This window comes from Coturnix japonica, chromosome 7 (assembly GCF_054131305.1).
Source record: "Coturnix japonica strain WE chromosome 7, WE-NBRP24, whole genome shotgun sequence".
In the NCBI taxonomy this organism is placed as follows: Eukaryota; Metazoa; Chordata; class Aves; order Galliformes; family Phasianidae; genus Coturnix; species Coturnix japonica.
The window spans coordinates 18340522-18367500 of record NC_140669.1 but is presented as its reverse complement, the minus strand read 5'-3'; the positions used below and the strand labels follow the sequence as shown (position 1 = coordinate 18367500).

Genomic DNA, 26979 nt, shown 5'->3' with positions numbered 1-26979 from the left:
TTTATTTGCTGAAGATTCACAATAAGATGCATTAGGACATTCAGCAGGGTCCCTTCTTAGATCAGCACAAGAATTCTGTGAGGTTGTTGGTTGATGCACTAGTGCATAGCATCACACTAAAGCTAGGAGGTCCAACAATGCCAGTAATGTTGCTTTTTGAGAACATCACGGACTCCAGATGCAATGTGAGATTGATATTAATGTAGTTTGTGCCTTGGTTGTAACTGATCTAATGCCATTTGAAATATTTTTCTAGTTATAGGAAGTATTCTGTCAGAGAACAAATGTTCCTTAGGGAAAAAAAAGGCTGCTGGGTATTGAAATACAAAGCTAGGAGTACATGCTAGATATGAAGGGAGAAGTGAATTTTTCTATGGTGAATTATGTGTGATTAATTACTGTGTTTTATCTTAGCTATTTTGTTTTCTGTAATTCTGAAGCAGATACAAAAATTGCTGTATATGTGGTTATATGCTTTCCAAGGAATGAGAAGGAAATGATTGTTCAAGTAAATTTCATGTGCCTTAATGTTAAGAAGGCAGCAATCTTGTTTACTATTTTTTTTTATTTTTATTTTTTTGGTAATTGATGAAGCTGCTGCAATATTGCTTTTGTTTTTAATGATTTGGTAAGGTTGAAATGTATCTATTAAACCAGATGGAAATGATCTATGTGAGTCAGTCTTGAACTTTCATTCTCTTCTATAGTAACTTAAATATAAACAGTCAGTTCCATAGAGGAAAAAAAGTAAGCTGGATGCTCAAATGCTTTCTGCTCCCTCCCTTCCTCCTTCCCTTTCTTTTGTGAACAAAGAGATAACATGGCCACATCAAGCTATGTTTTGTTTTTGTGGTTTTTTTTTCCTTTTTTTTTTTTTTTTTTTTTTTGGTGAGGGGTTGGCATGCGATGTACAGATCTTCTGAGAATAAGGATCCCAAGAGGGCCGTAGTAATTATTAAGCAGACAGTAAGCAATTAATTACATTGGTTCTCTTTACAGAAAATAGTGGTCCTGTGAGAAAAAAAAAATCTAAAACCCAAGCCAAACAATCCCCCCCCTTCCATAAAGAAAGACAAACCTCCAACAACTACCCCAGCAGTATTGCTGAGGAGACAGATGAGTGTCTGGTTTTACTGAAACGCTGCTGCCCTTTTTGGTCACCTTGAAGCTGTTATGGCATAGAGCTTACTGAGCTATGGCTGGCGGGCCTTCTAGGAGAAGCATGGCATTGCACACCAGGCGTTGGGGCTCAGAACTGAGCTGGTCACTGCTGCTACAGCCTGTGCTTTCTGTTCCATCCTACATTGTCCATTGGAGGAAAGTGCAAGACACCAAAAACTGTGTACTGTTTGCTTTTCATCATTGTCTTACGCTTCTGTTTTTCACTTTTTTTAATGCTTATTTCCTAGCTTATTCTGACCCTAAACAGTAGCAAACAAAACTTCCAATTGCCGGGCCCAACAGACTCTTTCAAAAAAATTATTTGGATGATTACATGTGTTATTTGTTTCATTGTAAAGTCATGCCAGAAATATTTTCTCATTTTTAGTAGCTAATAGGAACTGCTGGAAAGGAAAAGCCACATTTATTCTCTTGCGTCTTGATTGAGGAAGACAAAAGAAGTGGTGGTATACACATTGTAAGACTGCTTTCCTCCCTTCTTTTTTTTAATCTTAAGGTTAATTATAGTGAAGTCCGTGTACAAATTGGAGCAAACTAAGTCTTTTTCAAGATGTATACGATTTCATATTCTCTAGTGGCTTTAATTCTCAACTACAGGAGACATACAGAAAAATAGGAAAAACACTGGCTGTTACAAAGTTTTGTTTGAGCTTTTAAAACTGAGTGATTAGCAGAAATAATGACCCTGTCAGCCTTAATCACATTAAAATGTGGTTAACATCATTTAATTTTTTCCACTTAATATGCGAAAATTTCCAGTAGATTTGCACTGAAGGCCATTGAAATTCCATTAGAACAAGAATAAAAATTTCAGGCATCATTTATTCAGAGAGGGAATAAAGGTCTCGATTGGAAACTGCTGAATCTTTCTATTAGAGCAACTATGAATCATTGCATTGAGCGGTATCTTCAGCTTCTATAGTGCTGGGTTTGAGTTGCTTTTGAATGAATGGAGTGTATTTGTAGCGTAGTGCTTTTTTGAAAATTGCAACATACAAGTTCTGCACAGATTTGCTACAAGCCTTTTCCATGAATAATAATTGCATGCTGTTTTGTAACTGCTGTGGAGCTGGGGAAGGACTTCAGTTTTAGGCATCTGGTCTCTGGGAAGTTCTGTACTTCATGTTATGTTCATGTGAACAATATCTTTCTGACCGATGTGTAACACATAGTTTCTCAGTGGTAAATAACAAGCTAAGAACATGTTGTTTAATTCTGCTGCAGTCCTGGCATTTCTCTTTGGGTGTTCCACATGCACATGCCCATACAGTCTCTGATAACTGTATGAACCCACTGAAGAAATACCAGCAGGTTATTCTTATTAGGTTCTTATTTTTTGTCCTTTGCCTGTGAGAAGAGAGAAGACTTTGATAAATGGTGGTTTCAGAAATACAATAAATTCTGAGCTCTTGTAGACTCTTCTGAAGGACTTCCAGTAAATATTTCTTTGGAACAGATATCACTGAATGTATCTGATAAGTTGCAATGCCTTTATAGAACTGTTTTTGTCTCTTTTAGATTTCCATCTGTGATGCCAAGTACATAAACTGTATTCTTTTCACATATTTTTAAGTAGTCATATTCTTCATCTGACCAACTGGGTAATGTTGTCCCATGTTCTCATTAGTGCTATTTAAAAAATTTGTACCTTGCCCAAATTTTGTAATAACTCACTGCGTAGCTGTGATGCAAGTACTGTAGTCCCTTCTTCTGCCTTGTTGGATCCACACCAACCTATCTATTCATGACCCGAGAGCATGATGGCCTAGTTTTGACTTCTGTTGCGCTTTTGGAAATGCAGAGCTCATGGAGCCTAATTTTCTGTGGGTATGAGTCTTGTTTCTTTACAACAGTGATTACTGATTTATACTTGTTCTTTAAAAATGGAACATCTCACTGGACAGCAGGTAGCATCATTCATTTGGCTAGTGAGGACCTTGTGCGTGATATTCAGTCTGCCAGCCTACCACTGTTGGCCAATGAGTTATCTCCAGCTAAATCAAATAAGTGGTGGTGGAATTCTTCCCTTGGTTTGTACGAGATTGAGACACATTTGCCCCACTTTTGCATTTCTGCATAATGTTTATGTACTTCTGAATTCATGAAGTGTAGTGCTCCTTGTAACTATATGGTAATCCCTAAATTACTGTAATCCTTCTGCCTTCAGAACAGAACCAGTTATTGTTGGTAGCTACGCAATGTAATAATGACTTTCATAAATTAAGATTGTTTTTTAACAGTAGCTGATTGTTTTGCAGTTAATACTGAGTGGCTGTTCACAGAACATCACCGCTGTCTTGCTTTGAAGATGTTCTGCTAATATCCAGCCTCCATTTTTCTGAGGCTAGCTTTTTTCATTGAAGAATCTGATACCTTTGTCCGGTAGATTAAGTAGTATCTTACTTAACTGAGGTTTGCCTCATGTGCCTATATTGTCAATTCTCTGTTTCCTTCGTTTATGTTTGATTCTGTTTCCTCTGTTAATCTTTGATCTATTCTGAAAATTGATAGTGCTTCTGTGAATTTAATTGACCACATCTGCACGTGGTACTCATAGAAACATGGTGGTACAGGTATAACACATCCATTTAAAAAAAAGGAATGGTTTCCAGTAGGATCTGTACATTAAATTTGCCTTTTCTGTGTTGTGTTGTTATTGATGATTCAGAGTTGTTCTGAGGGAGACTGAAATATCATAGTCCCCCTATTTTGCTACTCCCAATTGCTTATGATGATGACTTTCCTTGAGGAAAGCATCTTCTGCTTGCAGCAAGTGTAGCATGCAGCTAGTGTTTGTGTTGAGATCATAAATGTAGGTATTAAATAAAATCTATGTACATTTGATTCTTAAGAAACTTAATTAGTTTTTTAAGATTCCTACTTATTTTCTTTGATATCCTTAAAAGCTTATTTGTTCTTAGCCTATCCAGTGCATTGCTCTGTACAGTCTGTGTATATCCACCTTTACTAAGTGGTTTCACATGTAACACCATATCAAATACTTTAGCTAGGCCAGCTTTTAGCCATATATTGCTTACTAGGGTGTTTGTCTTTTAAGTAGGCTTTTTCCAAATATGAATTCTGCAACATTTCTAAAATAGGAAAATAATAGTAATAATTTGGTCATTAAAGTCAGAGTGGTGCTTTTGATTGCTTAACCTTTCCATTAATCTTGCATGCTAAAAGTATGGGTGATTGCAATAAGTAGTTTAGCTAGCGGTAAACAAATGGTGTGTCTTTTATTTTAGTCTTAAGATGCATCATCAGGTGAAGCATTTTCATTTGGTGTTTTGAATAGAAAGAATGATTGTACAGAAGGTAAAAATCAGCTTATGTAGGCTACCAGAGGTATAGATTTTTTCACTTGGGAGACAACAGTTTTAAGTTCATGTTTAGCGATTGCACATTTATGTAATAGACTTTCACTGTCGTTGTAACTGTAGATGCATTCCTTATAGCGTATCCTATGCATACTTGAACTACTTTAAAAAAGTGAAATGATGTGATGTTTAGCTACAGGGAAATGTCAAAAACAATGCATTCGTATGATATGAAAGATTTGCAAGTGCAAACTAGCAATTGATAGTAATATTATAATTAGCTCTTTATACAGCCTGTTTTTTATTCATGAACATTTTCATTTATGTTGACAACTATCATGTATGCCACTTCACATGGAGCCTTTATCTTAGTCAGAAGAAACTGAACATGAATTAGTTTGGTTTGGTTTTGGGCTGATGTTCCCAGTTTTCCATTGAAAAGTGGTTTCAGGGCCAAGTTGTAAAGATTGGAATAGTTTGCGCTTTAGGTCTTGGTTTTTGATTCTGTTATTGTTAGTGCTTGTGTTTGTAAGGGCAAAGCATACCACAGGGAACTGTAACTTAGAGGTGGAACTTCTTTCAGTCAGACTCCTTTGTTGTTAGAATGACTGGGGCTGTTCAGTGTGTTCTGATTCCATAATCAATAAGAAAATGAAGACAGGTAAAGCAGTGGATTTATAAGCCAAGTTTTAGTTTGATGTTAGCAGAATAGAGATATTTTGTATCCGACCATCCACAGAATTCTTACAAACGTAATTCTACTTGCAGCAAGAAAAGTTGTGTCTAAGAGGTCCTTTACAGTCTGAGAAAGTGTAACTTCATGATCCGTGTACTTAATCCTGCTTCTGAAAAGTCAAAGTTAGCATTCACGTATGTTTTCATTGAGGATTTTTTTTCTTTTCACCATAATTGAAGCAGATAAACATACCATGTCTGTAGGACTGAATGTTTTCATGATGGCTTTTCAGCTGAAGGCATCTCAGTACACTTTGAAAATCCCTACCTCATTTAGTGTTTTATTTAAACGTGACATTCCTATGACAGTTCAGTATCCATTGTTGTATTTACTAGGGTGTGTTTGGGGGGAAGTGTATCAGCAGGAGTTGACACTGGGACACACCAAATAATTTGGTCACCTGAGGTCAGGGTTAGTTTGTAGCTATGAGAAGTTAGAGAAGGAGAGAAAAGATGCCTTAAGGAGAATGTGAGACCTGGATCCCTAATGTAAGTGCTCTGAATTGCCCTTGGTAGAGTCTCCTGCTTCATTAACTGTGTGGGGAGCAGAGTGAGGTTAGGCATGAGTGTCTGAAATTAAGCACTGTGTTATTGGAGCTGCTATAGTGTGAATATTAAACGTTCTACTAACTAATTCATTCATTGCTGTACTAAGAGCTTAGATGCTGCTTTTTCTCTGGATAAACATAAAAGTTAATTTCTGATATATTGAGTAGGGAGAGTATGGACCTTGTACGTGATAAAAGCTGTGTGTGTGTAGAAAACAAGAATAAACAGGTTTCATTGTTTTGAATCTAATGCTCTAGTTGTGGTATTGTTTGGATCTTGCAATTTTAATGCCTACTCAGTATTTAACAATTGGAGGGAGGTAGAGAGCATTCCTGTAAGTTCTGTGATATGGAGAGGTCCTGCAGTTAAAAAGTTACCTCACTTTGTCATGTGTGAGCGGGAGAATATGTTCCATTAAGAGAATTGGAGAGGAATATTCTGAGGCAGTTTGTTTAGATTTCATTTAACTGTTGTTCTAAATTGGTGAAAGGCAAAACTAACACATGCTGTACTCTGCATTTATGCTACTCATTGCAGATTTTTAATTAGCATTAGTGGAATATATCCCCAATTGCTCTTTAAGTTTAGTGTCTTATTTCAAGTGTTAGTACGTGTTTATTTTATTACATGGGAGTTTTATGTAGATCATACTTATTTGCTTGAGATTATGGCCTTGTATTTGTATGTATACACATGCACACACAGCACAGAAGAACTGAAGAAAACAAACTTGATGTTGTAGATTGTGACTTGCATGTAAAGTTCTTTTTGTTAGGGCATCGTGTGTTGTAATTTTTAAGAGATTTGTTTAAAAAAGAATCTGTATTTTAGCAATTTTAAGGAATTAGAGCATAGGAATTTGTAAGTGTTTGTTTTCACTCCATAGTACACTGGCTACAAGTGGAGCCTGTTATGCCTGTAGCTGTAAAACGTTGTACATACGATTTGTTGTAGCCTGCATTGTTGTGTGATTTGATCAGTAGTCTTGTCTTCACTGCGCTTTGATGCTTATTGACAGCAACAGCTCCATCTTTTTTTATGGTTAAGATGGAAATAATTTTCAAAATTGGCAGGCCAAGGAAGAACTGCAGACTGTGAGCTTTTCACATGCCAGCAGGTGCTACAGCAGCAGAGTAGTACCGTTCCCTTTATTTTTTAAGTCATAATTGATTTTGATCATTTTGAGGGCTCATAATATAGATAAAGAGATACTGCTGAGGTTGTGAACACTGGATCAGAAAGGAATGTCTTAAAATGAATTCCAAGGTCTTTACTCTTCATGAATGATTCTCCTTACAGATGTTTAAAATAGGGTTACCTTGGTTGACTTTTCATTAGAAAGAGTTTTATAAGGTACTGAAAGTTTCTTCTTACTGGAATCTTCATTGACGATAGAAATCACACTGGATTTTTTTGTATTTCTCACTTCTGCTCTGCAGTCATCGATATATTTAAATTCAGACTCGGTTACAGATCATCAACTTGATTTTTCTGTTTTTCAGGCTTTATTTCTCCTAATTATAGAGTGTTTTGCCCATTAACTGTTGTCTGTATTCTGTTTATAGGTAATGTCATATTCTCTGTTGTTTATTTCTAGTGCTAGCATCTTGCAAACCCAAACTAACTAACTAATGTTTGTGTTAGTTAATTCAAGTCTTGCTATGATATGTGGTCAGTAGCATAAAGCTGCAAGTGAGGTGTTGTGTCCTCATGTGTTTTTAATGTACTGAAGAACAGTGAATACCTGCAGGTATAGATTGTCTAGAGCAGATGAAATGCTGTACTATAGTAGGCAATCTGTATTTGACAATCTGTTAACAAAGTCATATTCTGAGGATACTAACTGCTTTCACAAGAATTTCCAGCAGTATTACCTTGATTATGTATTTATTTATTTATTTTCCTGTTAAATAATACTTTCTGCCTTAAAGAATCTATTTTTAAGTGATCCTGTGCGGGATAATTTTGATCCAAGGCTCCTTATACATGAGCTTTCTCCAGTAGTTAGCACTGAAATTTCTGTCTGAGTATGTAGCTTTGCTCTTACTTGGGTAATAGGCTAACTTAAGGCATCCTGTCTTCAGCTGTTCCTGCACCATCCTTCCGTTATGTTGATGCAACCAGTGGTGAAAGATTCTTGGACAAGTGAATTGGTCCAACTTGAAAGAAAGGAGGTGGTGGAGTAAATAAATAAGTTCTCCCACCCTCCTAAAATGGCATTCTGCCCAATTGTTTTCACTGGTCAATGGCAGCTAGTGCTGCAAAACCCTTGCTTTGTGTGCAGCTGGTAGCAGGAAAGCAGGTGAAACATTTAGATGGATAAGGAATAGGATAAGAATCCCTCATCTAGATTGTAAAGCAAATAAAACCAATAGAAACTAAGTTTCTTTAGAATCTGGGATGTGACCTGAACTGAAATAGTAGATGCAATACTGATCATCCCGTCTACCAAAGGATTTTTTGAAATTATGGGGGCTGTAGAATAGCAGCACTGATCAAGATCAAGGCCATGGGAAAACTGACTTTGACGTGCATGAGGCGGGAAGCCTGGAATTACTTATGTTTGAAGGGAGAGTGTTAAGGAAGGTTATGGAAATATCTGAATAAATGTCAAATGACAGTGCAGGTCAGAAACTTCTTCTTTTCTTAAGATATTATCAGTTGAAATTACGTATTAAGTTAAAAAGTGTGAAATCTAGAATTGGTGAGATGAAGTACTTTTTTTTTGTTACCATTCTGTCATACGATTCCTGAGATCACAGGATGTGCCTTGAGACCCTGAAAATGTTGCAGAAAAGAATTTTAAGGACTCTTCCACTTCTTGATGTAAGGCTCAAGTTAGTCTATGTTGGGGATTAAAGTTGCCATCTGATATGAGATCAGTTCTCCATGTTGGTCACTAGAGGTTCTTTTGGGCTCAGTGAATGGCATGGAGGCAGGGGGATACTAAAGGGGGATATGGGAAGATATAAAAGATTAAAGAACTTAAAGAATTCAGGATGCTCAGAATAAATGAAGTTCTGAGCTCCCTCAGGTCCTGTTGTGATGGGCTGGGAGGAGGCTCCTGACTAGGGAGCAGCCCAGCATGTGGGAAGTGTGCGTTTGCTCTGAAGTGTTGCTGTGAAGTGCTTTCTGGCGTGGGTTGGTGGGGGGAAATGGACCTCCCCAAATCTAAGGATTGCTGTCTTCCTCCTGACTATCTTGGAACTGCAAATAAAATGGAATAAACTCCTAGATGTCACTGCTGATTTGAAATGTGATTGCCTAGGTCAGTAATAGGTACTCCAAAACCTTCGGTAAGTCTTTCTTCTCCATAAAAAGCAAACTGTCACGATGGGGAAGAAAGTACCTTTTTATTCTTTAATATTTCCCAGTTTAGTCTTTCAGTTTTTAGTCCTTTCTCTTCATGTAGGGCAAGAAGAAAGAGATACTAAAAAAAAAAAAAAAAAAAAAGGCAGGTAACAGTGAGAGTTACAGCATGTTAGTCCACTACAGTGAAGTACGGGATCGTGGCTTGTGCTTTGTTTCCCATTCTGAACTTCTGTCACTGACCTGTTTTGTGATACATTATTGTGTACATTGCTTTCATCATTCTCCCTGTTTCAAAATTTGTTGATAATAAAAATATAGAAAGAAAGCTTACTCAGGCAGTGCATTTTTCTTACTTTCTATCTTTACCTATCTATGCATGTGTCTGTATGTGTAAGTGTAGTCTTTTTAGTGTCTGTGGATGCTAATGAAATGGAAGGACATCACCTGTGGACTGGGTCTCATAGACTGTACTCAGATAAATTAAATCTTCCTCTCTCACCTCACTAAATAAGCTAAAACTAATGGTACTGGTAGAGCATCCTGGGAAGAAAAAAATCATTACCCAATTTGTTGTCAGTTTATATAGCTTGTGGGTAGTGGGCGAGGCTTTAAAAGACAAAAGGTATCCACAAAGAGAAAAGAGGAAATGAGCAATTTCTAAGGCAGTGAAGTTTGTGTTAATTTTAAGATGAATCGGAACAATTCAATTGTTTTTAACAGTCTTGAAGCAACCCAGTCAACATATAACAGCCTGTGTGAATTTATTAACACTAAATTTTCAGATGAGTCAAATATTTTGTCTGTGATAAATGTAATGGTCTTGCACATTGTGAAGAAACATACTAAACTGTGTATTGTAATTTTTATTAAGGCTTTAATGCCTGACAGCATTTTCATAAGCAACTTAGGAAATGCTGGCTAAATAGAAACTACTAAAAGTTTGTGTGAAAGATTGGTTGGAAGATAATACACAGAGCGTAGTTATCAGTGGTTCACTTTCCAAATGGAAGAATATCTCATTATGAGATCTGCAGAAGCGGCTGCTGGTTGAATACTGTTATGCATTTCCATTAATGAGCTGGATGATGAGCGTTCTTGTTAAATCTGTAGATGACCCCAAACTAGGAGATATCCAGGTATGCAGAGAACAGAATTAGAATTTGGGAGCATCTCAAGAAATAGAAGAAATCATTAGGTGAAAACGGAATAGGGGGTGCTACTTTTGAGGAGAGGGATTTTATGCAGAATAATCATCTATGCAAATACAGCATGAAGAATAACCAGTCATGTGGAGTCATACAAAAAGTTATCAGCTAAGCATGAGACAAGGTTGCAGTGCTTTCACAAAAATAGCAAATGTATTGGGTTTTATAAACAGGATAATTGTCTAAAAATGTGAGAATTAATACTTTAGGTTTTTGGTTTTGTTTTTTTCTTTTTTAATGCTCATGAGACCTTATTATTTGGATCTCTGAGGAGTGCATTGGGTCCTCCATGCCTCCAGGAATATTTAGACCAACTGGAGGGAGTCCAGAACAAAGCATTGAGAATGGTTAGAAGTTTAGAAACTAAGAGTTTAAAAGCTAGAAGAGTAATACATGACCTACAAAGAAAACTCAAAGAAGGGGAAAAAAGAGAATTAAAGGACATGAGTATGTAAAGGCTGCTGTAAAGAAATAAGGAATGTATACTCCCAGTGTATTGGCCTGGTTGTTAAGTAATACATTTAAATTATGATAGAGGTGGCTATACTTGCAGACACAGAAAGCTTTTCAGCAGCGGGAATGAAGCACTTAAAAGAAGGCTTTTGAAAAGTTTTTAAAATTTCTCAGGACCGCCAAGAGAAAGGACGTATTGGAATTTCTGGGTCCTTGTATTCTCACTCTTATCTGTAGATCTTTTTTTCTTTCTTTTTCCTCCAGTCTTCTGTAAGTTTTTAAGACTTAGTTTGATCTTCTCTTTGTCTACATTTGTCTGTTTCTTGTGGTGCTACCTGGTATTTTCTTCTTCCCTGCCATGTTGTTTTGTTTCTGCCAATTTCTACCCGTAGTTCAGTTGTAGAACAGAAAAGCAATTGTTTCTCCTCCATGAGTTGGATGGGTGGTTTTTTTTTGTCTCCCTTGTACAGAAGTGTACTTTGACAAATCACCTTTTTCTGGTTGGGGTCAGTTTTTCAGATCATCTTGTCTTGCAGGTGTCTGCGAAGCTTACATTTCCTCTGCAGCTTCTCTCTTCCATCACCTCTTCTGTTTCCATCAGAACTCTGTCTCTGTTCCCAGCTGGATCTTTCATGTGAAACTCAGCTTGCCAAATATTATTTGATAGCCAATGTTCATTCTGCAACTGTTGTATCTATTTATTTGGTCTGTCTGCAGGCTTTGATTTCTTTTGCCTCAGCTTTTTGTTGCTCATTGCTTGCTGGCCTTCCCAGTGACTCTCTTGATCTTTAAACCTCTCCCTAGGTCTGTTCTACATCCTGACTTAATGTCAGCAGATAACTCTGGCGGTCATCCTGATCCTTCTGCCCTGGGAGTCATTGACTTTTTCAGTTTGCTTTTTCTTTGTCAACCTAAAGCAGAGTTGAAATCTGGATTCCCCTGACAGATGATGTCTTTGTCGCATCTAGGGTTCTATAATGGCAAGAAAGCATTTAAATCTTCACATCATTTTCCAAATTGGCAGTAGGAAAGCTGTTGTGCTTTTGTCCTGTGTTGCTATGAAAGTGAGTATCTCAGTTCCTCTCTGCCATTTTCCCCGGTCAGAGTTTTGAGTTTTGATCTTCCATTTGTGAGTCATTCAGATCTGGCTTTGTTCTTGTGTCAGGTTTTGATATGGTCTTGTTTTTAGTTTAGTTTAAGATGTTTGTCTTCACCAAAATGTGTGGTGATCTTGCAGTATGTTGGGCTTGTAGTTTTTTTTCCAGAAGGGATATTATTGCCCATTTGTGGTGAACAGAAATAAATTTCAGTTCAGGAGCCACCTGCAGGTGCTGCTGGTACACTCCTCCACTCTACAGAGCCAGCTGGAGAGAACAGCCAAACCATTTTGGTAGACTAACACTGCTGGTTGCCCAGAATGCTCTAAGACATCCCACACTGTCATTGCTGAGTGGAGCTAGAAGCCGCCTTTCTTCTTTCTGCCATATGTTTTATTATCAGAATTTTGATCTGACTCTGCTTGTAACAGCATTTTTGTAAACATGGACAGGGAAAAGGAGTTTATAGTAGCTTTCTGCATGTCTGCTGTCTTCAAGTAGATTTCAGTTTACTTTGTAAAGCGGTGTCTTTATCTGGAGAGCTTTCTTGTTTCTTGAAGTTAAAATAGTTTCAGCTGTTAATCACGGTCACTGATTCTTCTGCCAGTTTTACTGGATTTCTTTTATTTTTCATGTTGTCAGATTTTAGTGTATTTTCTTAATTGAGATTTTCTGTTGTCAATAGTCTTCTCTGCCAGCCTGAAATCCAATACCTTTTGTAATTCATTGTCAAGTGCAGCATGAAAAAATGGAAAAATACTCCAGGATTTGCTTAACACAGGTCCGAGTAAGTTGTTATTGCTGTCCTTTTACAGACATCCTGATACTTCCATGGAAAAAAATGATGCGATCAAATCAAACAGGCTTTTACATAATTTTATTTTATTTTATTACCAGCATGTTAAGGCAGTTTTGTTCTGTTTAGCACACTTGGTTATCCCTAACTGAAAAGCACACGGGCGTTATTACTTTAGCGATCATTAGTCAACCATTTTGTTTTGGGGAAAGTTCTGTTGGTAGTATGTATCAGTATTTATATTTGAGTATTTACTTTTTATTTTTATTTGCTTTGTTTAGGGGAATTCCTGAATACTTTTTAGTGATTCTGTGACATTGGAAGTCAGAAAAGTGAAACGCTCAGGCAGAGAACCTGACTGTCTGCAGAGTACGATGCAGTACCGTATTCTTTTAGCGAGGCTGTAGCAGGTCTGATGTCAGTCACTTCAGAGACCTTTAGACCTCGGTGCTCATTTATTGCTAAAATGTACCAGCTCTGCTCCTGCATTATGAAGATCATCTGTCAACACTTTGAGATATTCTCCTTTGTTATTAAGCTTGTGATGCTCTACACTGTCAGGTTTTTTGCCAATTATAGTTAAGGTACAATGGTGTATTCACTGGATCAAAGTCTCACACTGGCGGTAGAGGAATGATTTGTAAGTCTTTATTCATCTGAATTGTACAATAGAATACCTGAGGAATGCAAATAATCCCTCTAAGGACTCAATAGAAAAGCTGTTAAAATGACAGTCTAAGACTATTATTATTCTGAATTGGTGTTTTAGCCAAAGTAATTATTTCTTATCTTGTTGTTCCACAATAGTTCTTAGTTTATTAGTTACGATGACCATATTTACCAAACAGAGTCTGAATACAATTTTAGACATCAGTTTTTTGCCTGTTTCACTTTTTCAAGTTACTGTGTTTCATTGTGCCTTTCACTTGGTGTGTTATTTAATTAGTCTAAGCGCTGGTGTTAGATACTTTTCAAAGGGGGGAAAAAAAAGGTATGCACAGATGTTAAGTCCTCTTATGAATAGCAGATACATTCCTAGATACATTTTCTATGTAAGGTTGACATTTATAAGCTGTGAACTTTTGGTATCCAGTTTGTTAGCCAAAATAAATTAGTTAACGACAAGTGTCAGTTTTAGAAGTGCTGTTGGATGTCACATGTGGTTTCAGAAACGTGCTTTAATCGTGGTTTTCAATTCATGTGTCTTGGAAGGCAATAGTTTTTCACTATCAGTCCTGGATACCAGACTATATTTTCGTAGGATAACTGGAAGAAGAAAGATTAGTATAATGAGGATTGAAAACCACTGATGGGGTATTTACATAAGTAAATGATAGAAGGACCAGCCTTACATAACAAATGTGTGAAAACTGTTGAGTGAACTTTTATATTCTTTGTCCCATCTAAAGCCCTACTCAGTGGGCCATGCACTTAATCTCATAATAGCCCTGATCCCCTGCTATTTTCTTTGACAAATGTGTGTTGATGAACTTGTGGTTCAGTTCGTTTTTTTCTGAAGTGACATTTGCATTGATTATTTAAAGGTTTGCAGCCACAGTTTCAAAGCACTTTAGTATAATAGCAGTTAAAACCTTGGTCTAAATCTCAGAGATTAGCGGGACTGAGAAAAGAAACTCAGCAAGCATAAAATCTGTTCTGTATGGTGGGTGCTTGGGGCCTGAAACATCTATGGCACCCAGAGTACTGTGTTTTGTACTTTCTCCCTTAGTGTGCAGGAAATATTCTCTTGTCTGTTGGTTGTTGTATTTCCTTCCTGAATGCAGAGACTTGTCTGCATTCCTACCATTCCCCAGGTTCAGAAGTAGTGCCCTGGAGGTGAAACTGATGAGTCATCAGTCCTTCCAGGTCATTTCTGAGTGTCTCTATGAGGTTTAAAATACATAGCATTTGCAGTTATCATTGCAATGTGAATGTGCTGCAAATATTTGTGATTTTTTTTTAATTGAGGTACTGAACTTTTAGAAACCAGTGCCATAAATCCATAGTTCTAAAGGCATAATTTCATTCAACTAAAAAAAAACAAAACAAACAACAAAAGAAGTACAGTAAACTCTTACTGATGCTGCATGTTGAGAAAACAGAAGATGGGGAGAAATAGAAAATGTGGTTCTTTATTTAAGAATAATAGTAACATATTATCTAGAAGCTTTGTCCTGGGGAGATAATGGAAAGGTGGGAGAAACTGTGAGCAATGTGGCCCTGTATTCATTAGCTATGGCATCCTCCAGGATCAATAACCAGAGAAAAGCAGGGTACTGCTTGCTGTCTGAGAGGTTGTAGAATGCAGTGTTCTCTTCTGTCTGCGAATATCAGCTGCCCTCACCTCTTAGGGGAGATCTTAGTGGGGAAAAAGTAAGTCAGAAGAAAAGCTGAAAACCCCTCAATTTTACCGTATTTGATAAAGAATGCCTTTTCAGGTCTCAGAAAAATTATGCCTATGAATGCACAAAGTTTTATTCAGTTAGCATTTGAGATTGCAAGTATTTAACCTCAACCAAAAACCTGGTTATTGTCTCAAATTATGGCTATTTCTAATAGATTAAATGCCAAACAGAAACCAAGAAACAGTGAAATGTTAATGGAGTACACCTGAAGCAATCGCTGCCTGTTAATGCCTTGACCTTGGAAAGCAATACACAAAAAGATGGCATCATAAAACCGTGCAATTCTTATGAATATGTATGTGCTACTTGATAATAATGAATGTGGTACAGCCATGCATGCACTACAAGATAATGTTGTGCCCTTTGTTGTCTACAGGTTGATAAAAATTAAAGAGTGGGTGGACAAGCACGACCCGGGTGCTTTGGTCATTCCTTTTAGTGGGGCCTTGGAACTCAAGTTGCAAGATATGAGTGCTGAGGAGAAACAGAAGTATCTGGAAGAGAACATGACACAAAGGTTAATTAGCATTCATTTTCCCTACACTTTATTATCAACTATTTCCTTGCAGTAATTTAATTGCTTGCGCTGATAGAATAATAAATGACAGAGTAATTACCATTATAAAGAGAGAATCTTCTCCTTTCTTTACCATGAGACAGAGTGAAAAGATTTATTTTAAATTAAGTTTTTAACTGTCATCTGTCATCTCTGTACAGTGTTTTAATTATAACATAGGTATTAGTTATGTATATTTTTGAGAAGGAGCGATCACCAAAACTGTTTCGTCATCCATGGGGAGCAGGAATGGTGGAGGTAATTTTGCCGTAATTTTTCTGAAGAACTATAAGAAATTGTTTCAATATTGAATTTCAGTTGAACAGTTAAGCTTTCATGACCAGAAGTCTTGAAAATTGCATGAGACCAAAAGTGCCGCTTGGTAGGGTGATTTCAATTTATCCCATATTTCTCTATCCTGCCAGATAAACAAATCAAAATACTATGTATATGTTGGTGCAGTAAATGTGTGTGGGGGGGGGGGGGGGGGGGAGGAAAAAAGAAAGGAAAAAAAGAAAGAGAAATAAATAGTTCTTCTGAAGAGAGTTCAAAGAAAAAGGCTACTCTCTGATTGTCACAGAGTTTAAAAGTAGGTCCAGTGTCTTCCAAATATGCGATGTCTTTCAATGTAAATTGATTACATGAGGCATTTAGCTGTTTCATGTGTATATGTTGAATGAATTGGATTCTCTTTTTTTTTCTTCTCAGTGCTTTACCAAAGATCATTAAGGCTGGATATGCAGCACTCCAACTAGAATACTTTTTCACTGCAGGCCCAGATGAAGTGCGTGCATGGACCATCAGGGTAAGATTCATACTTATTCATCAGCTATATCCAGTTCCACACTATTGAATTCAGATTGATATCACTGACTTTGAAGTTTGTCATGGTGGCGGTTAGCTAGTCATTACAGATGAGGTTTTTGTCCAGGATAACTTTAATTATTTGTGAGCTGCTGAACAGTGAAAGTGGAGCTGCATTGATTGAGGCAGGTAACAATTGATTCTGCCTATTACATAGTCTGAATTTCTTCATCCTGTAGAATCTGTCTACCCTCCTCCTGTGGTCAGAGATAAGACGTACCAGTATTGTGCTTGCTTAATCTGTGTGACTGGGTTTGTCTGCAGTGAAATTGATGTTGCTTTTCATTTTGTATTCACTAAGTTTGTTTGGGTTGCGGGTGGTTCATTCCTCCTTTGCTTTGCTCGGATTACATTTTCAGCAATAAAAGCAATATAACATCATTATATTCCTCGTGGATACACAGTTGGGCTCAAAAACCTAAAATCGGTGTGCAGTAATTCAAATCTTCTACTGACTCTAATATTTAGACCTACTTTATTTTGGTAGCTTTCTGTGTTTATCCAGGAACTGATGTCATGCCTAAAATTATATTATGTATTTTAAATATTGATGTAGGATGATTACAGCCATAGAGATTGACTAATTTATTCCCAGAGGATAGTGAGAGCTGAGCTGTAGTGCTTTGCCTTTGAATGAAAATACAGTGTAGTATAAAGATCAGTATTGCAAAATATTTTGAAACACGTGCAGTTATAAGCTCTACCTTAAAAATTACAAAAGCATCAACTTTTGGGGATGCGGGTCTGTTGAGCCTTTCTGATGCCTCAGTACCTTCAGTGCTGTGCAATGAATTTCGGTGCTATGTTTAATTTCATTTCAAAGGAATTAATTTGTTTTCATTAATCAACATAATTTCCGGGACATTTATATTTTTAGCTGATACTGCTGCAGATGTTTGTTGTGTGCATTTCAGCGCGTTAAACTTATGAGTGGTCTTTTAGAAATATGTTTTAGTCTTTTCATCTGTCTCCTTTTCCGTGCTAATTGGCAGCTAGCGCCCTTGAAATAGCTACCAAAATAACAGAGAAGTAGAAGTTCTGTCCTTCTGATTTATGCCAGAGTTTTTAAAAAGCACATTGTGAAACTCCGCTGTTTTCAGCAGGAGAAATGCTTGCTCTTTATTAGAAAATTTGAAAGCTGGTTTATCTTAAGACTGATTGTAAGTGTCTTTGATTTAATGTGCGGAGATATTTAGTCAGGTAAGCATCAGTGAGTAGCCATATTAACCCAATACATCTTTTATTGTAAAAACTGTGCTTTACAGTGTCAGACTCCTTAGCACTTTAACATGCTTTATTAAGCAGCCTTTGGGTCGCCATTATTTCTCAAATTTCTTGCCATGGTTGTATGTGCACAGAATGCATGTCCTGGTAATTTAAGGCGTACAGTTGTAATGCATTCTGCTTTATTGCTAAAGCTTAAATTGTCTTATATTAGTTGCAGTGATTTTAAAATATTTATATACATATATATATTTTAGGTGATGTAATTGTTGACATTTTGGTAAGAATATTCTTTTTTCCCCTCTATATTTACTGTAATGATTCTGGAAAAAAAAAAGTATATAAAGCTTGCAATTCATACATCATTTGGGATTACAAATGTGGTTTGCCAAGGAATATTCCCATGTAGCTGAAATTATTGGGATGTCACTAAAAGTTATGAGTCTTTCAGATTTTAAAGTCATTTTTAAAAAAGATCTTTATTTTCTTGGCTTTCTATGTGAAGAGCCAGGGATCGAAGTGACTCCCACAACAGAACACAGTCATACCTTCTAAAATCAATACTGCTGTTTATGCCTATTGGGAAAAAACAAAGCTGCCCTTCTTTTTAATGTCAGTTGGTTTATCTGTGGTGAAGGCATTTATCTGCGTGTCTCAACTTGGAGAAACACCCAGCTGTATGTGTGACATTCTAACTGATAGGAAACAAACTTTCAACAGATCCAGAAAGCATATCTACAAGGAAGAAACCTCTCTCCTGCAATCAATCTTCTTAAATGCAATTAATTTTCGTCTGGTCTTTCCTGTTGACAGAAAGGGACGAAGGCTCCTCAGGCGGCAGGGAAGATTCACACAGACTTCGAAAAGGGATTCATTATGGCTGAAGTAATGAAATATGAAGATTTTAAAGAAGGAGGTTCAGAAGCTGCTGTCAAGGTGAGCTCCCCATTTTTTTTTTCTTTTCTTTTTTCTTTTCATTTTCTCCCTTTTTTCATTTCATGTGTATTTTTCACTGGGAAGATGTTCTTGAAGCTGGGTGTATTTAAGAGTGACTTAAAGTGACAGAGCAAAAATCCTCTGTCTATGTAGGAAACAGGAAAGATGCACCAACTTGCTGAACAGGAGTGCAACAGTTCCAGCATCCAAGATGGTTTAAGTACTAAATATCAACCCCAACACCAAATGTTGTGCTTTGTTTTCTTCTCAGTTTATATGTTAGTGTTCAGATGGTTGTAATCTTTAAAACAAACCTGGTTTGGAATGATGAAGTTTTTACGGTGATCTAGCAGACTTTCAAGTCACCTTTAAAACAAAGGCAAAAAAATGCAGAAAATGTCTTCCAATAGCCTGTCATCCTGTTTGAGTTTGCTGTGAAGGTATCACAAATGCCAAATGTGAACATTCAAGAAAATATTTCATAATACATATATACACATATATATTTTAGGACTAGTGGACTCCACTTGTAGGCTGTGATAGGCACGATAAAATCTTGGAATTTACCATTTCAGTATTAAGTTCAATTCCCCTTTGATGTCTTATTAAAAAGTGCTATGGCTTGCGCAGTTTGGGGTACCAGTAGTAATTAGTTGGCCTTCTAGAATGTACTACACAGAGTGAAGTTTTCTAGCAACCATCTACTGAAAAGACAGTGAACATTTTTAATGAGAAACTTTTCATGAGCTCACGCTTCTTTGTAGTTATACTTCTATTAAGAGTTTTATCTGCTTTCTCAACACTAGAGGGCAGAGACTGATTGGGTGCCCAAAGTTGTGCCCTTCTTCTGGCTGACAAATTATATCCGATCTGAAGTTATTAAATACAACATTACCTTCTATGTGGCAAATAAATGTCATAAGATCTGCTCTTCTCTGTGTTGCTGTTGCATTATTTCCACCTTCTTTAATCAGAGAGACTTCCCTTTATTTCATACACATTTAGTTTCTCATTTGGCATTTTTGATGCTTTATTAAGATTTCTATTTTATAAAATCTTACAAAATCTCCATTATAGAGAATATTCTTTCTTAAATCCATCTCAGTATTTGAAGGTTCCTATGCACTGTAACGTGCTAAAGAATTTAAAAGGGCCGGCTTTATTGTTTGCTATTTGATAGCTTGAAAGGTATGCAAAACTATGATTTCAGATTCAGCCTATTCTCAGTGGTATCGCTAAGGAAGATCATACTGAGCAGCGGGGCTTTAATAGGTTTGTTTGAACCCCAGGAAGTGGAGGAAAAAAAAAAATCCCAGTATAATTGGTTCGTTGCGGCATGTGAACTGTTTTATGAAAAGGGAAGTAGAGTTGTAGTTGTAAAGTGAAACCACAGCTATAAATAAATCCGATATTCTGTAGTCAGGAACCGCCTTATTTCACCAAGATTCATATTTTGCCAGCATCAGTTTTTGAAGTTCAAATCAGAGCGTTCTCCCCGAGAAGCTGCACCACGTAGTGTCTGTTGAATTCATCTGTTAAGTATTTTGCTCGTGTATTGTCATTTGCTTCTTGCTACGTAAGATTCTAGACAGCGAGCTTCCGTGTTCAAAGTACGTTTAACGAGTAAATGTTGGTTGCTTTGAAGGTACCTGTAATAAAGCAAGAGTATTTGCTTTTGTTGTTCCATTTTTAAGTCAGATAAAAACAAAAAGCCCAGCCAGCAAAACCCCTGCTCTTAGAAAAAGGCACGATATTGCTCCAGTCTTTCTCATTTGCATTTAATACAATGTTTCATGCTATACACATTACTAATTACTTGTGTATTGCTGGTAAATTTCAGAATTAGATTTGGGAGCTTTTAGGAGTCAACTGAAATAACAGCGGTAATGGGAGTCGCCCGCTTTGTATGTTATCAAGTTGATCGATTTTTAAGTTTGATTTTGTGTGTGTCTAACACCAGTACAGCATAACTAATTTAATGCCAGTGCTGTGAACTATACACTGAATAGCTCTGTGTGGGCTTTGTAGTCTACAGGGATATCACATTATTAGCAATCATATCTGCTTAGGCAAAGCTGGCTTCTACAGATGGCTGCTTTCAAGTGCAAATGAACTGGTTAGACGTGTCTTGTTTAATACATACTCAAGATTCACAAATGGGTATTGATTTTTTCAACCAGTGTTTCTGATAGCAATGGAAATGGATTAAATGGTCTCCAGAGAATTTAAAGGAACACTGTCACTTTTAATTAACTGTAAACTGGCAACAAAAATACATAAACTGGCATTAGTGCGTCAAAATGTATTTAATTAAAGTAGTCTGTGCTGCTCTAGCGGTGTGCAAGGATGTGCTGAGTAAAATCTGTATTATTACTTTGTGGGGGTCAGGTTTGTATACCAATGTGAGAGCAGTAAATGTATCTGACTGTATAATGCCTGTGTACCTGTGCCTGCAGCTTCGACTTGCCGATGATTTTTACAGCGCTGCTTTATTAGTGTTTATGCCATCAATTAGTCTAATTACTCTTGACTTTGAGCATTATTGGGATCCTCAAAGGAAAGAGCTGCTAAGACTACTTGAAAGTAAGGCTTTTATAGTCTCAGCAAATTTCCAGGGGAAAAATATAGAAATTGGTAAAATCTTACTTATTATCTGTTGATAGATCAGTTATGCGGTGTAAGGTCAATTACTGCTGCACTAAATATTTGTTGTCTGAGCTGTTGTATCTGAAATTTCCTGCAGGCTAACATTGCTGGTGACATTTAAATAAGGAGTGACAGCGACAAGGTTATTGAGCCTCTAAATTCCTAGACAGCAATATGGGGAATACGTTGCTTTACAGAGCAGGCTTTGTGAAAGAAAGGTGTCTAAGTTAACTATGTACCATTAATCTGATCTGTTCTACTGCAACTAAGGTCATTAGTTAACAGCTTTCCTGTAATGGGATCTTAGCATGCCACCACTGTGATAGTGTCATTGAGAATAATGGCACAGTGAGGTCTTGCATGGAAGCACTTTCTCCTGCGAGAGAAAACTTCAAAACAGGAATGGTTATTGAACTAAAGCAGAAGCTCTCAACTTTTCCATATTGTAGATCACTTTTCAAGATAAATGCTGCTGTAGACCACCTCCCGCCCAGTCTGTCAGTCCTAATGCTGCGGCTTCTCTGTAGCCTCTGTAATGCTGGGCTTAATTACAATGAGATAAAGACAGGAAAGTATAATAATAAATTCTAATGTGGAGTGCGATGATTCTTAATAGGTTCCTTACCTATTTTCTGCTCTCCTCAAGTATAGCATCTCCATAACGAATTTCCTTTTCATGTCTTTGGTCTCTGTGCCATCCCCTCTATCCCGGTTTCACAGCCTATCTCCTCTTACATCTGCCCTTCTGATGTCTGTACCATAAGCAAATTTGTTCTAAAGGAAATTCTGATGGAAAAGAGTGCATTTCAAACTCCTCGGCCCTTCGTTATCTGGGCGCCAGCAGGCGAGGGCCCCGCTGGAAGCTCATGGCGTGTGCAGCTGTGACCTCCTCACGCAGTGGCTCTGGCAGCTGGGGCTGGTCCATGGCTGGAAGCTGCTCCAAAGTTGGTGTGTGAGCCTGGCCGCTGCCGGGCATTGTGCTGGGCATTGCTCCCTCCTGCAAGCCTGGTTCAGCTTCCTGCCATCAGCACTGGCCATCTGAAGGGCTGCTTGGATGAAAAGAAGGGAAGCCTAAAAGCTGGTTTAGTCTCTGTTATCATAAGATTTTCCAGGGTTTGTGTTCTTGTGCGTTCCAGTTCCAATATGGAAATGTTTCACATTGACAGCGTTACGAGATGGAAGGTACTGACATGCCATCAGTTCAATGGTTGAACTATTATTTTATGTTCTGTGTGCATGTGAAACCAAATTGTGTCAAACTGGGCAGTACTGTGACTGTTACTGTGACTATCAGACTCAGAAGCTGAAGCTACTATTATTATTGCTATTTTTTTTTTTTACACCGTGTTTAAAAACTTACAGATAAGAAATGCTGTAAAATGTCTAATGAAATAACCAATATTCCTTTTGTCTGTCATATTTACAGGCTGCTGGAAAATACAGGCAACAAGGCAGGAATTACATCGTGGAGGACGGAGATATTATCTTCTTTAAATTTAATACACCTCAGCAACCCAAGAAGAAATGAGTATCAGACGTTGTTCGTTTGCTCAGAAATAAACTGTGCTGCTTCAAAAAGCATATGAATTTTGATTTGGGATGGAATATCTGGAAACAAAAAGCATCCAGTTTCTACCTAGGGAACCTTCCCCTCCCCCAGTGAAATCATTCTTGTTTGTTTTGAATTAAAATACGGCACCTCCGGTGAACATGCAAGTTCACTAAATGTGAACAGCTTTGCATTTGAAACGATTAAGACCCTACTCCAAATTGTAGAAGCTTTTCGGGAACCATATTACTCTCATGATACTTCATTAATCTCCATCATGTATGCCAAGCCTGACACGTTTGACAGTGAGGACAATGTGGCTTGCTCCTTTTTGAATCTACAGATAATGCATGTTTTACAGTACTCCAGATGTCTACACTCAATAAAACATTTGACAAAACCAGCCTTGGTGTGTTTGGGGATGTCTGTATTGACTGACTGTGGTGTGCTGAATGCGATACGGCACCTGGTGGATGCTGATTACAGAATTTTAAGACGCGTATGATACAGTAACTGGCAGTGTGGGGCAGCTGCAATTGTATCTTGAAAGTGAGTCTTTCATGGGAATCAGAAGATTAGGATGCCGATGATTTGTCTCCAAAAAGTTAATGAATTTGTCGATGGACATTCACTGCGAGATGATAGCAAGGATAATAAAAAGGATGCAACGCGAATGATTTTTACTGGAGAGAGCAAATGTAGAAAAATCATGCTTTGCTTTGAGGCTGTGGCCTTTTTTTTTTTTTTTTCTCCAGTCATTTTTAAACTATTTCTTTCTTGCCTCGAGATTATTAAATTGTGGAGGCTGGAGCAGCGGTGCCTGATGTTGTGTGTTGTCCTCTCGGGTCAGGTTTTCAGGCCAGTGGAGGGTGACACAGATAGTGTTGTGAAGGGAGAGGTCACGCTGTGCTGCAGGCAAGTCGCTGGGCTGACAAAGGCTGCAGATAGGAGTGCTTTATTTCCCCCTCCCCCTGTTTAACCACGAGGGAGAGCTGGCCTTTTTGGGTAACATAGAGCAAGTTTCTAGGAAGAACAAGCTGATAGGATTGCCCTTGGTTGCAGCATGCTTAGTGTATTTAAAATAGCCTGATGATTCTTTCAAGTGCCTGTAGTGTCAGTGCGGTCTCAGCTGGGGGAGATGCTGGTGTTGCTCTTCACTTAAAGCTGTGCCAGGGCTCTTGCATCACTGTCATAAATCTGCTTGTACTTAGCTTTGAAAATCCACTGGTCCCCCTCTGCATTAGCACCAAGCATTGTGTAAAACGGCAAGGCCAAAGGGAAGCAGAACCTGCCCCTTTCTGTGGGACATCAGTGAGGTGGTGGTCATGGAGAAGAGACTACAGAGTTTGCATCACAAGGAAAGGTGAGCGAGAAATGGAGCACTTGTGCTGGGGGGGAGGGGGGAAGCCACCTCTGCTGCTCCAGTACTGGCTGGAATGGGTCATGTTGTCTGCCCAAAGCTGGCTCTGACTTCTATAATGTACCTGTGCCCCTAATTATGACTTAAAAATGAAGAAGTTGTCAGGAAGGATCGTGCCATTAATTGATTCCTTCATATCGTAATTGCACTTAACAAACCATATTTGTTTAAATTTGAGCATACGTACTTTGCAAATCCTCCCTGTTCTATAAATAAAAGTAGATGAAGATTTAACCGTGTTATCCTTGATAGCAGAAGTGTTGCATGTTATTACGGTACTTGTTTTGCCGTGTAGTTTGACACAGTGCTGCTCCTGCCAGCTGTGGGTGCGACAGCAAAACTGTGCTCTGAAAGAGCAGTGAGTGTGGCAAAGTTGTCAGCTTAAATGTTTTCTGCTCAATTTTAATGTTGTGAACTCACAGAGGATGAAAGGAACGGGCGGGTAGCGGGGAGAATCATTAGAAGTTGGTAACTGTTTAAATGTAATATTTGCTCCTTTTAATTCTTACTCTCCCAGTACTAATTCCATGTGTTTGATTCTGCTAGTCCTACCATTTTGCTTCAATTAAACCAGGACAGACACTGCAGGCTGGTCGGGCTTTGGAAGTTTTGAAGTAAATGCTGTGTTTCCAGGCTGTCTTTGAAGCAGTTTTCTTGGCTTCTATCTACAGGTAGTGCCAATTCTTGCTCTATGAGAACAGGCACATATGGCAGCGTGTTGCATATTGTGAAATCAGTTACATGTGCGCTCTTGCTGCCATAAGCAGATGATGTGGTACGTGCCTGCTCATCAGAGCTTGTTACAGCTCTGTGCAGTTGCAGATTGCCTGTAGGATTTTATTTTCTGCATGCAAAATGTATGTGTTTGGCTCAGGAAAACTTTATAAACCAGATAGAAAGTAAAATCTGCTGCTATTGTGTGAGCACATGCGGTGCAGGAGTTGACAAAATATATCTGAGCATGGGACATCACGTGGGGTTGAGGCACAGGCATCTTCCTGCTTTGCTCCTTGGCTTTGAGCCCCGCGGGGCAGGAAATCTGCACAGCAGGAGGAGTTCAGATGGTTGAGGTTATGTGTGGGTATGTCTGAGTGCGGATGGGTTTCCCTGGCGATGCTGATGGCAGAAGCTCTGCTTGCAATGGCCGCAGCTCTGTCCCTGTTCACCTGGGCTGCAGCACAGGAGGAACCAGGTGTGGTGCGTGTGGGCTCTGTGCAGAGCTGACCCCGGGGCTGCAGGTCTCATGCTGCTGAGGGGCCTGGCAGCTGTCCTCTTTCTCCTCCCCTTCCCTCGTCCCTTTTCTGGCAGCAGCACCACCAGCTCCAGTACCGTGTCTGATTTAAGGCTGGGCTTGAAAGCGCAGAACTGAATCACTGCATTGTCTGTATCTCTTGTCCCCAAGCTATTGGGCTGTGTCTTAGTGAGCCCAGAGGCCGTGGCAGTGCTCAAGGAAGGTGGCAGGTTTGTGAGGGGACCTGGGAGAGCTGCCTGCATGCACCTTATGGCCAAGGACACGGAGAAGAGCTGTTGTGTATAAGGCACAGACCAAGGCAAGCACTGTGCAGCCCCAAGCTTGGTTCCTGATCCTTAGAAGCAAGGACAAGGGTGAGGCATATGAAGGCATCCATCGAGTTGTATTGATGGTAAATATGCATCAGTTTAAAGGTCAATGAGGTCCTCCTTTTTGGCAGTCAGGGAGGCCGTTGTCCAGAGCTGGCCCCAGCCAAAGGGTGTCCACTGCTGCAGAAGGGCTGTGCTGTCAGCAGGGCAGCAGCAGGTGGAACTTTTGCTCACCTTTGCATGTAAAGCCTTTTAGCTGCCAAAGGGTTAAACTTCTGAAATGTGAATTGTGTGCAAAGTAGCCCAGTTTGGTTCTAAATGCTGCTTAAGTTTCAAAGCACAGCGTTATTGGAGGTAGCAACAGTAACATCAAACAGCCTCGATAAGATCAACAAATTACTAAGTATAATTGTTTGTGCTGGGGTGTGTGCGAGGAGATAAATAGCTCATAAATTAAACACCAGTGCCTGAGGGGAGTCATTCATGGATTCAGAGCTGTCCTAACACTCTCAAGCAAAAAGTAATTTTCTCTTAGTTCAGTAATTATGCAATTGCAGATCTGAGATCAGCAATCAAGGCGAGGTGTGCTTGCAGAGTTGTAGGTTCCTTTGACTAGTGGAGCTTCCCATCCCTTCACTAAAAGCAAAGTTTTTTTTACTTGTCTCTGTAGTGCAAAACATCCTCACTGTTCTTCAGTGGGATAATTCAGCCTTGCACTAAAAAGGGATTCGAATAGACGAGGGGTCAGTTTTTGCTGTTACAGACGAGCAGCATTCTTGGCTTTAGTAGAGCAGTACCAGTCCATGCTGGTTGAAAACCTGGCTCCCAAACTTTAGGGGCATCGGCAGCCCCAGTCGCTGCTGCCAGGCCTGTGCCTCTTCCGACAGCACCTGGCCCCTTGCTGTCTGCTGCGCTCCTGCACTCAGTGGGGATGTCAGAGCCCATCCTGCCTTATTCAAAAGGCCTATGAGGATCCTGGTCTAATCAGAGCGTTCCCGAGGACAAGGAATGTTAATGTAATCTGTCATTATAGCAACATCATCTTCATCTGCTTTTGTTTACTAATGTTTTGCCAGCCACTAAATATTTTTCTACTGAATTCAGATAGGCATCACGCTGAGAATCTGTGTTTTTGGAAATGCTGTGTAACTCCCACTGCTGTTGGTAAAA

General features: G+C 38.6%; 1 protein-coding gene across 3 annotated transcripts in view; it reads left to right on the top strand.

Annotated features, from left to right (window-relative positions):
* Positions 1-23232, top strand: part of OLA1 (Obg like ATPase 1) — an 82171-nt gene extending 58939 nt beyond the window's left edge. For all 3 annotated transcript variants that reach the window (XM_085552556.1, XM_085552557.1, XM_015868445.2), the window contains 4 exons: positions 15431-15571; positions 16319-16415; positions 18512-18634; positions 22707-23232. In XM_085552556.1, coding sequence (XP_085408682.1) covers positions 15431-15571; positions 16319-16415; positions 18512-18634; positions 22707-22808 — 463 coding nt within the window. In that variant the 3' untranslated portion in view covers positions 22809-23232. The remainder of the gene's footprint in view (positions 1-15430; positions 15572-16318; positions 16416-18511; positions 18635-22706) is intronic.
* The last annotated feature ends 3747 nt before the right edge of the window (positions 23233-26979 follow it).